At 39.3% G+C, this 14,103-nt stretch overlaps 1 protein-coding gene across 2 annotated transcripts in view; it reads right to left on the bottom strand.

The window, feature by feature from the left end:
- Nucleotides 1–14,103, bottom strand: part of RANBP3 (RAN binding protein 3) — a 57,390-nt gene that overhangs the window by 8,143 nt on the left and 35,144 nt on the right. For both annotated transcript variants that reach the window (XM_014884347.2, XM_014884348.2), the window contains 4 exons: nucleotides 4,465–4,584; nucleotides 3,716–3,819; nucleotides 1,389–1,467; nucleotides 386–488 (listed from right to left, as the gene is read on the bottom strand). In XM_014884347.2, coding sequence (XP_014739833.1) covers nucleotides 386–488; nucleotides 1,389–1,467; nucleotides 3,716–3,819; nucleotides 4,465–4,584 — 406 coding nt within the window. The remainder of the gene's footprint in view (nucleotides 1–385; nucleotides 489–1,388; nucleotides 1,468–3,715; nucleotides 3,820–4,464; nucleotides 4,585–14,103) is intronic.

Here is a 14,103-nt window from a genome sequence, read left to right as displayed (position 1 = left end):
GTTCAGGCAACATGTGGGGCACTCACCCAATGCAATACACATTTGACTCAGAAATTCAGTCACTTGAAATACAACAGAATTGTTAAAAAGAAGTTTGCCACATTTCTTCTATGCTCTCTACCAAGTCCTACAACCAGTTCTGTTAATTCCCTCTAATTTTTTTCTGTTGAAGATACTCCCACTATCACAGAATGACAACGAAAGACAGTGCAGCCTATACATATTTAATATTAGAATATCTACACCAGCATCTTCCACACACAGCCTATATCTTTGGTTAAAGGCAACATAAAAATCTAATGTTTTTGAAAAGTAACAGGATACTGAAAAATACAGTCATTTAAAAAATTATTAACTACCATTCCTAACATAATATTTTTTTCACCTTTTTCTGGCGTGGCCTCCTGAGAAGACGATTCAGACCCAGACTCTGTAGCAGCATTCTCCTTATTACTCTCTGTACTACCTTCATTTGATTTTGGTGGACTCTATCACAGAAATAAGAGGAGGTAAACAGAAAAGAGAAACATACACTAACTCTGCTGAACAGGACTAGTGACCAAGTACTGAGGGCACTTCCAGTATTTATAAATAATATGGCAAAAAAATAAGCTTATGGACTACATACTTTCACAGTTAAAGTTACCCAACTATCTCAGCCAAGGAACTGAGTGGAGTGTGACCTAAGAAACAGTTTAAATTATTTTACCTTAAACTGAAACCAAATTTCAATCCTTACTTTGAGGCTTTTTGACTTTTGTTCAACACAGCACGTCAATTTCAGCTACAGCTACTCATGGCATAATTGACTGAACTCCTGCTTGGTAGTTGGGTCTAAACACTCAGCATTAAATGTTTCCATTTTGTTCCAGCACAGGAATAAAAAGAACAGCAGGAAACAGTGAGGTACTAGAAGTTGTTCCTTAGGTTGGTCCATCATAAACAGCATTTCCAGAATCATACCTCAGTCTTGAGGCATCTGCTTTACTGCTAAGTTTGAAATCCCATCCTGGGGGGAGTCACATGACTGCACTGCTCTCAATTTTGAGGACAACCATAAAATACCCTCTAATACTCCAATAGCCATTTAAAGCAATAGGCTGTGCCATAAAAGGGTTAGGCACAAGAACCACCTGCACTACAGAGAGGGCACTGAATCTCCTTACATTAAGAGAGTGTGGCAAGGAAATCCTGGAGAGTATTGCTGGGCAGATAGCTCATAATGAACATCTCCTGCAGCACTCAAAGTTAGTTACTGTCAAGGGAAACCACTGAAAAAAACCCCATACTCAAGTGACAAGCACAAATTAAAGGCTCTCAAAATTCCTGAGTAAGAATCTGTAACAAACTGCTCACAAAATTACAACATATACATAGTGGATACTCACTAGGACTCGCTCACTCATGTTCTGTCCAAAAACAAACTTGTTGCTAGACGCATCTGCACTGTTCGTAGAGTTCTCTACACTGAAAAAAACCCCCCAATAAATAAGCCAGGTTTTATAAATAATTCCTCTTATTTTCTACTAATAAAATTTCTCAGAAAGTGAGTGATTGTCACTGGCTTTAAAAAAGTAAGCATTGGTTGTCACAAACATAGGTAAAAATTAATTCAACTTAACACAAGAGCACATTCCAGCTTTACAGAACAAGAATTCTCTCAATGTCAACAAATTATTTTGTCTCTGTAAAAATTTTCCCGTTCAGATAACTAATAGCACACAAAGCAATGCTGAATGCTAAGTGAATGCTAAGTGCTATTGTCTAATCATACAACTGTTGTTTTTTTTTTAATAGTATTCCACATGCACAGACACGAACTACTACACACTTTTTGGTCAATTCTCTCAGAAAGCAAAAGAACTGAGACAAAGCACTTCCAATATCATAACTGAAGCAAAGGTAGCAGGGATAAGTAATGCCTTTTATCAGACTAGCTATACTACAGCCTCTCCAAGAAGTTTCACCATCAAATCTCAGCCTTTATTTCTTCCTTCCATTAGTATTTTTATTAACAGATCTTAAATCCTATTTAGAAAGGACAAGAGTTTTATTCTTTTTTAGACTCAAAAGACTTAACAAGTCATTTTTTCTGTCCCTTCCCATCAGGCATACCTTTCTAAGAAACCAGCGTGCTCATAAAGTGAAAATACAAAAGGTAGACCATTCTGAATCAAGCCTGTGTGCATTTCACCAAGTTTGGAAAATTGGGACTCACATCTACATGAGTCAAGTGAAATCAAACAAACTTTTTAATTGTACATGTAGAGTTGCTACTTCTGATTAAGGAGATCCTCAGCTGAAGATAGCTTTACCTACTAAGGGAATTAAATACCACAGTTCTGAGCCCTAAATGTTGAGAGGGAAGTCAGTATGGCCTACCAGTATCTGCCACACTACCCAGCACATTTACACTTTTAAAAGAATTGACAGTGTTACACAAAGGAAGGAGTTTTCTTTTACGAGTTGATTACCATAATGCTTTGCCATCTCAGCTGAAAAACAGAGCCAATTCCCCTTAGACACTATTTTTTTTTAAGACTAGTGCAAAACTAGGTTTCTGACAATTGATCCACCATGAATAAATCTTCCCGAAGTAAAGACTCAAATGAAATGACAGTAGATGCCATGTGAGTTGAAAAATATGAAAAACATATTCCAGTATTTGAAGGCCACGTATTAGTAGTTATTGTCTGCCAAATTTGATTGAACAAGTCTGACTGTGTCTATTGGAAAGACATTAATCTGGCATCAAGAGAGCAAAGGTGTTCTCTACCTCCCCAGCGCTGAAAAGTTCAGCATCAAAGGTTTACTGACTGCAAAACTACCTACTGCCTCTTTCACAGTGAACAACAACAACATGGTGAATCTTAATGCCAAATATAAGGACAAAGAAAGCATGTATTGGTGCTTTTGCTACAATTATTTCATTGCCTCCATCTGAATTTCAGATTACTCCAGGAGCAGAGATGTTGCTTTACTTCATCACTCTTGGCGGGAATTCCTCTCACACTTTTCCAGTTATTACTTGAATTCACAGCTCTGTATCTCCTGTTTTCTCATTCTGTACACAACTTCATTTTTTGACCACTACTAAGCTACCACTTTCACAGACCTGTATCACTACCTCAGCCTCAAGTGAAGGTTGTCAGCTCAGTTCTCACCACTACAGAAGACAGGATTAGCAGTTTTCTCCTAGCTGTCTCACGATACCTATGCATCACATTTCTTCTGATACTGTTACCTCACCAGAAGTTCTCTCAAAAACCTCCCACAGTTAGGCTCCTACTTATTCATACAGGCCACTCTGAAAAGCTTACTATTGTGAAAAAATTTTAACTGTACTTCCTTTTATCCGTATCATATACGAAACCTACTGAACAGCACAAATACTGTGTAGAACTCCACGAGATTCTACTGGTAGCTCAAATTTAGTCCATCAGTGGTCCTAATCATTCATAAGAAGACTTCTCATGTCATGCTTCTTGGTTTTCTGAAGAGGTTTTGGTGAGGATGTGATCAAATAAATCAAATGCATCTCCCTTGATGATATGATTGAGGATTCCCCCAGACCTGAAGACTGCCATTTCATTCTTCAGAAGTCTGGATCCCCACTGACCCAGTCTAAGCCCTGCATCCAGTAAAGAGCAGAAACATAAAAAAATTTCTATAATAAGTAAGGAAGACTGTTCTATTGCTTTCCCTGTAGTCTCACCTGGAACTGATATACTGTAGAAAATAGTTTGTTGCAGAAGGTGTATCTGCTGTCAGAAGGCCAGCATTTTGCACATCACCAGTTTCATCGCTTTCATCTCCTAGCTAGACAAAAAACAAGTATTTATCAATAATTTTAATCAAGTATATGTAGTATGTATAGTATACATATATCAATAACTTTAATCAAGTATATATCAATACTTTTAATTGCAGTCACAAACTCATTCTTCCTGAAGTTTCATCCACAAATGCTTTCTACAATAAAACAAGCTAAGTCTATGTCCCAATACTACACTTTCTTTTATTACACTAGGAAAGCTCAGCAAACCTGTCTTCAACAGGAGGTACTAACAATCCAACTCAGTTATTCTGTGGCAAGTTTGAGCCCAGGCTCAGCCTATTTTTCCATCTTTCTGTGAAGTCTTGGTTGCATGGGAGCATCTTAGGACCACATTTCAACTTTATTCTAACCCAAAAGGTAAGAGAAAATGCTACATTCTACTGAGCTTTAGCCTTTACCCGTGATTGCAGTAGATGTAGTCATACTTGAAAAAGCTTCTTATGCTACTTAACAGAATTAATTTATTAAATGTTCAGAAGACTAGTTTTAACAGTTTAAACAGTCAACTCTACTGAGTTCATAGCTTTTAATTCTACATATATACATGTAAGAAGTTTTAACCTTTTCATACAGTAGCTTCATGGTACTTCATAAACTCTTAGTCAAGAGAACAAATGTGTGCTTACCTTAACTCTATCTCTTAAATTTTGCCCAAAAACAAATGCTTGCTGTGCATTTAGTTCAGCCTTCTCACAGCTGTCATCATCTGAAGTATTGTTGGACTCCTTTTTTTGACATTCTGCTGCCTAAAGAAATGGAAAAATACAGCCTAAGAAGTTGAGTTTCTTTAAATAAAAACTCCTTATGACAAGGTGTGTTACACACTCATTCACAATGACAAACCAATAACACTTCCAGATCTACAAGGCATGTTTTGCATTTAAATAATATCTCTGTTGTTAAGTATTTTTCTTAACAAATCACAGAACAGTTAAGGTTCAAAGGAATTTCTAACAATCACTTGGTCCAAACTGTGTTCAAAGCAGCAACAACTTCAAACTTATATTAGGCTACCTAAGATCTCACATCAAGTTTCAAAAAAATCCATGTGACAGTTTTACATTTTAGTAGTCTGGTTCACTGTTCAACTACACTAAGTATGATAGTTATGTCCTAAAACCCATCTGGAATCCCCTTCACACCACACCTGCAGCTTCTCATCTGTTCGACAGACACTTCCTAATTTCATTCTAATCTTGCCACCACCTACCACTTGAGAGCTGAGGAGAATAATCCAATTTCCCTGCCCTACTCCAAGCAGAAAATACTCAGCTCTTTCATTCTCTCATCATACATCTTGTGCTCCAGCCACTAGTCCCTTCTTTCATGCACTGTCAAGCCCCAAACTATATGGCATTCCTGATACCATCCACGAGTAGCACAAAAAGAAAGATCACTTTCCTGAACTTAATGGCTGCAGTTTTAGTAAAGCAGCCTGTAAATCCTCTTAATCAATAAAAGGATACACTACTTATTCAGGCTGAATCTATTGTTCATCACTGCTGCACAGCACCTGAAGGTTCCTGAGCTTTTTGTTCTCCTAGGGACTTTCTATTTTGCACCTCTGCCACCTGCTATCCACAAGTGGCTTCATGACTTCTCACTGTACATGCTGTGGTGGCACTTTTCCTGATTATTCCCATGCTATAGTTCTTGATCCACTATAGTTAGAGCCTTGCACTTACAAACCCCTAAAGTAGTGTTGGAAAGCAATTGCAACCTGCATGGGAATCACTCCCTCCTGCTTCTGTCCTAACTTCCTACTGCATAGCTTTCGACGCTGATGGGAGGACTCAACACTATATGCACACACGAAGCCTCAGAAGTGACCCCCACACAGCAGTTGCCCCTCAGCAAAGCATACTTCCATCAGCATCAACAGCACCATAAGCAGAAAAAAACTCCAAGGAAGTCTGAGCATATTATGAAGAAAACCATATAGTTATTATGGGAAGAATATTAGGGGATACCACCTCCCCACTGGAGAGGACACTCAGGGAGAAGATGCTTGTCTAAGGAACACATTACTAATCTTTATGGCTGGCCAATGTGAAGCTTTCCCTTTTCTTTCCCTTTTTGACCTCCCTTCCTCCAAAATAAAGCAACTGTCACCCTTAGAAGCAGTACTATCAGCTATAGATCTGCTAATTCTGTATGTGGGAACTTGTCTCAACACTTTTCATGAAGTATTAGGATCTCCTAGACTTGTGTGCACAGCTGCTTTCTAGCCAGTCCCTCATCAGTCCTTGTGACACACAGGTTCTCTCACCCCAGGTACAGAATTCTGCATTTGCTGACCATCAGGTAGTTTTTCTCAGCTTGTTCTTCCAACCTGCTGAGATCCTGCTGAACAGCCCCTACCTTCCAACATATTGACCATTTCCCCTTCCCACAGTGTACTAGTAGCCACAAACTTAACAAGATTTATTCCACTTTGCCAGGTTGTTTGTGTGTATGTTGAACAGTCCTAAGAAATGCCTTTAGCAACTAACACTTGTCAGACTTCCAACCACTGGCTGCTACCCTCAAAGCTCACTGCTTCAGACAATTATTCACTCACTTTAAATTCCACCCAAACAGTATACCTCTCTCCATTTTGGCTATGACAACGATGCTTCAGACCATACAAAGATCTTGCCTAAAGCCAAAATCAACAAGTAGGGCTCTCTACAAAGCAAATAATCTCAGAGGATAAAAAACCCATCAGGTTGGTCTCTGTTTTATCTATGCTGGCTGTTCTCAATCCCTTTAAGGTGCCTCATATCCTAGAACTCCTTCACCACAAAGAGAGAAGAAGGAGCTGAGCCATTTCTACTTTCCTGGAACCTCTTTCTTGCCATTCGTGGAAACGTGTGCCGTGCTTTCTTCTTCCCCAATAACTGGGATCCACTACAGTACCACAACTCTCTGAGGACAGGTAGTGGCCTCACACTAGCACCCTCCAGCTCCCTGAGTTCATTTTCTTCCCAGTACAACACTGTATTTTGGATTCAGGATGAAAATAATCTTGATCACACACTGATATTTCGGTTGTGGCTCTGTTGTGCTCATCCCAAGTCAAAGATTTCTCAATGTCTCATGCTGTGCCAGTGAGGAGCTGCACAAGAAACTGGGGGGGAGCATGGCTGGGACTGCTAGCCTGAACCGGTCAGAAGGATATTCCACACCACAAAACATCCTGCCTGGTGTGTAAACTGGGGGAACTGCTGGTGAGGGGCTGATTTTTGCTGGGAGACAGGCTGGATACAGATCAGTGGGTGCTGAGCGCCTATACTAGGCATCCTTTCTTTTCTTTGTGTTTTGTTTATCTGTCCCTCTCTCATTTTCATTACAATTGTTATTATACTTTACTCTGTTTCAATACTTGAGTAACTGTTCTTATCTCAATCCACTAGCTTTACTTTTTTCCTGATTCTTCTCCCCATCCCACCTGAGTGGAGGGAGTAAAGTGGTGCCATGGTACTTAGTTGGCAGCTGGGGTTAAACCATTACTCTCCCTCAGCACCCATGGATACATCCTGTCTGGTCCCATGGACCTGCGTATGTTCAGCTGTCTAAAACAGTCCTTAAGTAAATTTATTGTAATAATTCCCTCCCTCAAACTTCTCCTAAAAAAGGAGACTTGGCAAATCTGACAGCAGACCTCTTCAGTAGAAAACAAGACAAAGGCATCGAGTATCTCAATTTTTTTCACCACTACACTCCCTTCAACATTTTGCAGAAGGCCTACAATTTTCCTTCATTTTACCTTTGCTGCCAATAGCAGTGGAAGCCTTGCTTGCAGCTTTTCATTCCTGGTCATTTCCAATTCCAGACAAATTTAGGCTTTCCCAGTTCTCCTACACATCCAGGCAATCCTTCTGTATACTTCTTGGGTGTCTTGAAAGCTCAGGTGGCTTTCATGAGTTATATGCAGACTTTCTGGATTTAAGAAGCTCCCACTCCATATATGCTGGCCTCCTGCCACACCTACACAATTTCATGCACTTTGGGTTAAATTATTCATTCTCTAAGGTGGTTGTCCATGGAGGTAGCTTGCAGAGAGCAAGCTAATAAAACATTAGCTCTCATGAGTTCTACTGTCTTTCAGAATGCTAACAACCAGCTCAATGAAAAACCTGAAGCCTTCTCTCCTGAAGTCTGGATCTTTATTCTCCTACTTTTTAACTCCCTCAGGATCTTGAACTCCATCTCATTGATGCTGCAACGACAGCTACTCTCAACCTTTGCATTTCTAGTCAGTTCTTTGCTGTGAATACCAGGTACAGCTAAATACCTACACCATGTCAACTTACCAAGCACATGCAAATTCTCCTATCAACTTCTTTTTAAAATCTCCAGGAGCATTCTGGAGGATTTCTACCAGGACATGTTGCCATTTTATTAGGTGTCCAAGTACTAAAGTTCTCCTTTAGAAACAAGGCCTGTAATGGTGAAGCTTCTAGTTCTTCAAGGGCGTTAGTTACTTTCGCTACTTCATCAGTCCAAGTCTGATGAAGGTTCACTTTAATCTCCCTCTTGTTGGCTTCCCCTCTGACCTTAATCTATAAAGCCTTGACCAATTCAGTGCCTTCGCAAAACAAAGCCTCTGCATTCAAACAGCTTCTTTTAGCGTGGAGGAACCTGTGGGAATTGCAAGTACAGAGAGCTCTCAGGGACTTTGCATACAAGCTCAGAGACAGAGATGGATACAAGGTTTGACCTAAGACTTTTGAGAAAGCTTGGAGAATGTGAAGCAGACATAAAACAAGAATGTAAGTTTGTAATTTAAGTAGAAATATGTTTTCAAGCAAACAGAGATACGCATTATGTAAGCAAAGCAATATGTTAAGTAAGAGGGTGTCCTGGTTTAGGTTTAGACATCATACAGTCACCCCAAGACCGAGGGTAAAAAGTTTTAAAGTGTAGCAACAGAAACTGCCATAAAGTCAATTAAAAGCTTAAGATGCATCAATGCATGTTTGTGAAGTGTTATATGATTGGTTAAAAAATGACACATTGTGGCAAAGCCACCAAAAGTAAAGCAATTACTGGTCGGTGTAAAAAGATGCTACCAAGTTTCATAGAAGTATGTGATTGGCTAAAAAACTAACATAAGAACTTGTAACTAAGAATTAGACAGCTTCTGATATTAGGGCATTAAATGTAACACCTTAAATGTCTCACCCTCCTACGAGACCAACGCCATGAGGCAATAAATCATCCTTTAAAAAGCCTCTCAGTTGCCCCGTCTCTCGTGATTTTGACCTCCCAATAACCTGTGCTCCACAGTGTGAGGTGCGATCGATCTTATTGAGTAAATTGGGAAGCCCCGGATGCCTAATTTAGAGGCTGCAGGAATGAAGCAGAAAATCCACAGATTTAATGGCTCCTGAAATGAAAGAGGAACAGAATCTATCAGCTGTTTAAAGAAAACAGGAAACCGAGCCTGCTGGTAGTGCTTGGCTAGAGCCTGTCCAGAGAGGACCTGCGACAAGATTACAGGTGAGCTTCGGGGAACATGGAGCAAGAAACGTCCATATTCATTTAGAAGCTCTGACAAGAGCTAATTCTCGTGCCATGCCTAAGCAACAGTTAAAAGACCTTTTATGCTGGTTACAGAAAAATTCTGCACACACAGACCTTGCATATGCTTTTACCATGGCTCTTTGGGATTCTGTTGCAGTAAGACTCTACAATGCGACTGTCTGTAGGGATCTTATGGCTGCTAAATTGCTTCCAGTAAGTCCTATACTTGTTGACATTTTCAGTAAACACCCTAGTCTGCCTGCAATGCATCCCTTAGCTTTTCTCCCTGTTCAGTCTCGGTCTTCCGATTCTGCTGTTCCTGTAGCTGCTGCCTTTACCACATCTGTGTTACCTTTAGATGCTTCTGAAACTGCTAATGAAGGGGAAAGTGAAAAGAAAATTGAAAACTATAAATCTGTTGTGGGTATGCAACAGCAAGACAGTGATTCTAATTCTGAAGAGGAGACAGATTTAAAACTAGAGACTGAGTTGTTTTCTCGTGACCCCAGAGACCCCCCAGCTCCTGTAAAATTAAGAGTCTCCAAAAAACAACTAGAAGTTGACAGATTTGGCTGGTATCAGGAGTGTAGCGATCAAAGAAGGTGACCTTGAATTAGCACACGAGCGACTTTATCTTTGCCAATAAGGTACAGGAGACAGAATGCAAAGCCCAGATGGGACACTGTATCACATGATTAAATCAAAGACTTAAGAAAAGCTATGAAAGACAGTGGTCTGGGCTTGCCTTACTTTAAAAAATTGCTGAAAAGTATTTATAATGGTTTATTTAACATCTTTTGATTGTCATTATGTTTCATCCATGATTTTAACGGATTCACAGAATGTTTTGTAGGACTTAAAATGGCAAAGACTTCTTGACAAACTAATAGAAAAATTTGCAGGAGGTCCCAGTGCAGTTATTACAGTTGTAAATTTAGCTGGGGACCCTCCACATGACAGAGCTGAAGATCAGGCAGCAGATTTACCCAGAGCAGTGCTCAGTGATATTACAGATGCAGCACGTAAAGCTCTCTTGCAAGTTCAGCCAGTAGGGAGCCCTGAAGAAGTTTATACTCAAATAAGGTAAGTGGTATCAGAGCCTTTTATAACTTTTATAGATTGCCTAACACAAGTGATAGATCAACAGTGACAATGCCATGGCATGTCTGCATGTGCTCTGTAATCTTGCCTTTGCAGATGCTAGTGAGTAGTGCAAACGGATTACTATTTGCCTGACTTACAGCCAGACCTGCCTCAAATGATAGAAGCCTGCAGTAAAACCTACAGGCCTCAGCATATTGCTACAATACAAGCAGATACCTTTGGAGAGAGAACTGAAAGAGCTTTCACTGCGCAAGCTGAAGCTACGGATCAAAGACTAGTTAAAACCCTCCCTGCCCTACATTTAATATCTCAGCAGAATAGTTCTCTGGCACTGATGCAAGCTGAAACCTTTAAAGGATTATGTTACTGGTGTGGAAAGCCTGGACACTTAATAAAAAACTGACCAGAGCCTGCAGAAAGCTGTTGTTGAGAAACTCAAAAATGAGGGCACAGCACCACTGTGCGACAACACAGACAGCAACAACTCAGCAACCCGAGAATTTTCCAAGGTTACGTTAACAGAATGCCAGACAGAAATATCCTCAAGCAATGACCTTACATTACATGGACGACTTGTTAACTGCAGCACCGACACAAAGAGAGATGGAAGAAACTCACAGCTGTTATCACAGAAATTCAGAATGCTGGACTAGAAATTTCTACATCAAAAATCTAAGAAACCTCACCATGGAAGTATTTAGTATGGCTAATATCAGAACAATCCATTAAGCCATAAAAAATACAACTTCATACTAGTGTTACCACTTTACAAGATTTGCAGCAACTTTTGGGAGAAATTAATTGGATTAGACCTGTTTTGGGAATTACTAATGATGAACTTATAACACTTTTCGATTTGTTAAGAGGATACTGCAATATTAAAGCTCCTAGAACTTTTACAGCTGAAGCTCAAAATGCTCTTGAAAACAAACACTGAAGCTCTTCAACAAAGACAAGCACACAGATGTATTTTTTCAAAATCTTTTTTTCTATGGCTATTAAGAGAACAACTGCAGCTGTATGATCTCATTTTTCAATGGGAAATTTCTGAAAAAGACCTTTTGCTGATAACAGAGTGGATTTTTTTGCCTTACAAGTCCCCAAAGACAATTTTTACAACATTAGAAATGCTTACTCAGATCATAATCAGAGCTAGAGCAAGACTGCTAACTATAGTAGTCTATACCTACAGGCCAAGAGTTTGCGGTGATTTATTTTCCCCTGAAAAAACAATATTTTGATTGGGCTTTACAAAATTCAGAAGACTTACAAATTGCATTGTTAGATCATTCAGGTGCTTGTTCTATCCACTTTCCAAGTAATTACAGATTCTGTTTATGTTGCTAATACTGTTAAAAGAATAATCAGTTTTAAAAGATGTTAGTAATGATAATCTAATATGATAATCTTACACATCTTTACAGAATTATACAACAGAGAACTAACAAGTATTTTGTTTCCCATATTAGGGCACATTCCTCACTTCCAGGATTCTTAGCAGAAGGAAATGCAAGAGCAGATAAATTGACAATGACTGTTGCAAGTACCTTGCCTAACATTTCTGACAAGCTAAATTAAGTCATGTCTTTTTTCATCAAAATACACAAGCACTTTTGTCAATGTTTCGCATCTCCAAGGATCAAGCAAAAGCAATTATAAATGCTTGTTCTGATTGTCAACTTGTGCAACCTCCTATGTCCACAGGAGCTGTCAACCCACAAGGGTTGCAAAGCCTGCAATTATGGCAAACAGGTATTACCAAACATCCATCTTTTGGGAAATTTAAAAATATCCATGTATGAATAGACACTTTTTCAGGTGCAGTTTTTGCCCCCTTACACACAGGAGAAACAGCTAATTGTGCTTGACAACATTTTTTTACAAGCATTTGCTTTGTTAAGAGTACTTTAGGAAATCAAAACAGACAATGGTCCTGCATATACAGCTCAAAAATTAGCCACTTTTTTAACGGATTGAGGCGGTTGTCATACTTTTGGTACTCCCTACTCTCCCATGAGTCAAGCTACTATTGAAAGAACACATCATACTTTGAAATTTCTACTAGATAAACAGAGAGGGGGAATAACCCTGGCAAATCCCCACATGTGATTAAATAAAGCTTTGGATGTTTTTAATTTTTTTAACAGTTCCTTTGCAGAGCCAAATCCACCAATTTTTAGGCATTTTTCTAATAGCACAAAGGTAAAGTTGAAAGAAAATCCTTTAGTTTTGATTAGAAACCCAGAAACAGGACAAACATTATTATTCTCTAATAACCTGAGTAAAAGGTATGCTTGTGCTTCCACAGGAATAGGATCTAAGTAGATTCCAGCAAATAATGTGAAGCTGTATCACATGCAGAAACATGCTGACAATTCCACGAGCAGAGAAATAAGCACGCAGACCTGAGAATTTACCCCCATCTGAAAAAACTGTGAACCTTGAGGTTTATATCAATGTAAAAAGTGTGAGAATCACTGTTATCATGGAGCTTCTTTAGCAAAAGCCTGGTGTATATCGTGTTATATTTTAGTCACAATTAAGGTAGAGTCATTGAATTTTTGGTTATAGTGGGTCACGAAGAAAGAAATAGCCCCTGTATCTCCACTTTTAGAGAGGAATGCAGAAAAGAATTTTTGAAAGAATCAGGAAATATTCAAATTTGTAAAGTTGAATGCAAATGAAATAATTTAGTGCCTTATCTTTGCCTGTCCCAGAGCAAGTTTGGGAAAAAATAAAAAAGGAATGTGCTAAAAGATTTGCTAGAGATAGGAAAGAAGCATGGAATTAAATCAAATACTAGGCTTACACTTTTTTATTGTTGTGCTTGCTTTTAGTAGTGCGACCTTGCACACTAATCAGCCGCAAACAAGTATTTGGGTGACTTTAGCAAATGCATCAGGCTTGGACACTGTGTTTAGCCACCACAAATCCAGAAAATCCCTTTTCCACTTGTTTAGTGGGGCTGCCTGCAGATGCATGGCCAATAAAAGAGAAGATAATTCATGTTTTAGGAAGTCAAAGTGCTAGCCACATGGGATTGGAATCACACCCCTGGAGATGCCTGGAATTATTGGGCAGGAGACCTTCCCCAGGCATCCTTAGAGCCTCAGGAGATAGATCTCTTTGGCTCAGTAAAATTGGTTTTTCGTGTTAAATTCAGCTGTACAAGGAAGGACTCATTGCTGATCAAAGATGTTTCCTCCCATCACCATGTGTATGGAAACAAGACTTCTTGGTGTAACTACACTTCTCCAATTCTTGCATGGTCTGTTGACACACCTTTACAGTTACCACAAGGGATGTTTTTGTATTTGTGGAGATAGAGCTTGGCCTGCCATTTCATCACATATCATAGGTGGTCCATGTATCTTGGGGAGGCTTACTTTGCTAACAGAGTATAAAAATGATCACTGAAAATAGATGCACAGGAAAAAAGTTTGTTCATCACTAATGAATCAGAACATCAAGAGAACTCTGAACCTTGGGGTTTTGGAAAAAGACTTTCAGTATCTGTACTTTTACCTCAACTTACCTCTGCAGTAGCCTTGAAGCAATCAGATAGATTGGGTAGTTGGCTAAATAAGCAAACCAGTGCTACTTCTTTTGCATTGAGTGGTCTGTTAGCTGATGTCAAAGATGTGAGACATGAA

Source organism: Sturnus vulgaris, chromosome 26, assembly GCF_052056855.1.
Source record: "Sturnus vulgaris isolate bStuVul1 chromosome 26, bStuVul1.hap1, whole genome shotgun sequence".
NCBI classification, from domain to species: domain Eukaryota; kingdom Metazoa; phylum Chordata; class Aves; order Passeriformes; family Sturnidae; genus Sturnus; species Sturnus vulgaris.
The sequence above is the reverse complement of the archived record's forward strand: the minus strand, read 5'-3'. Positions and strand labels throughout refer to the sequence as shown.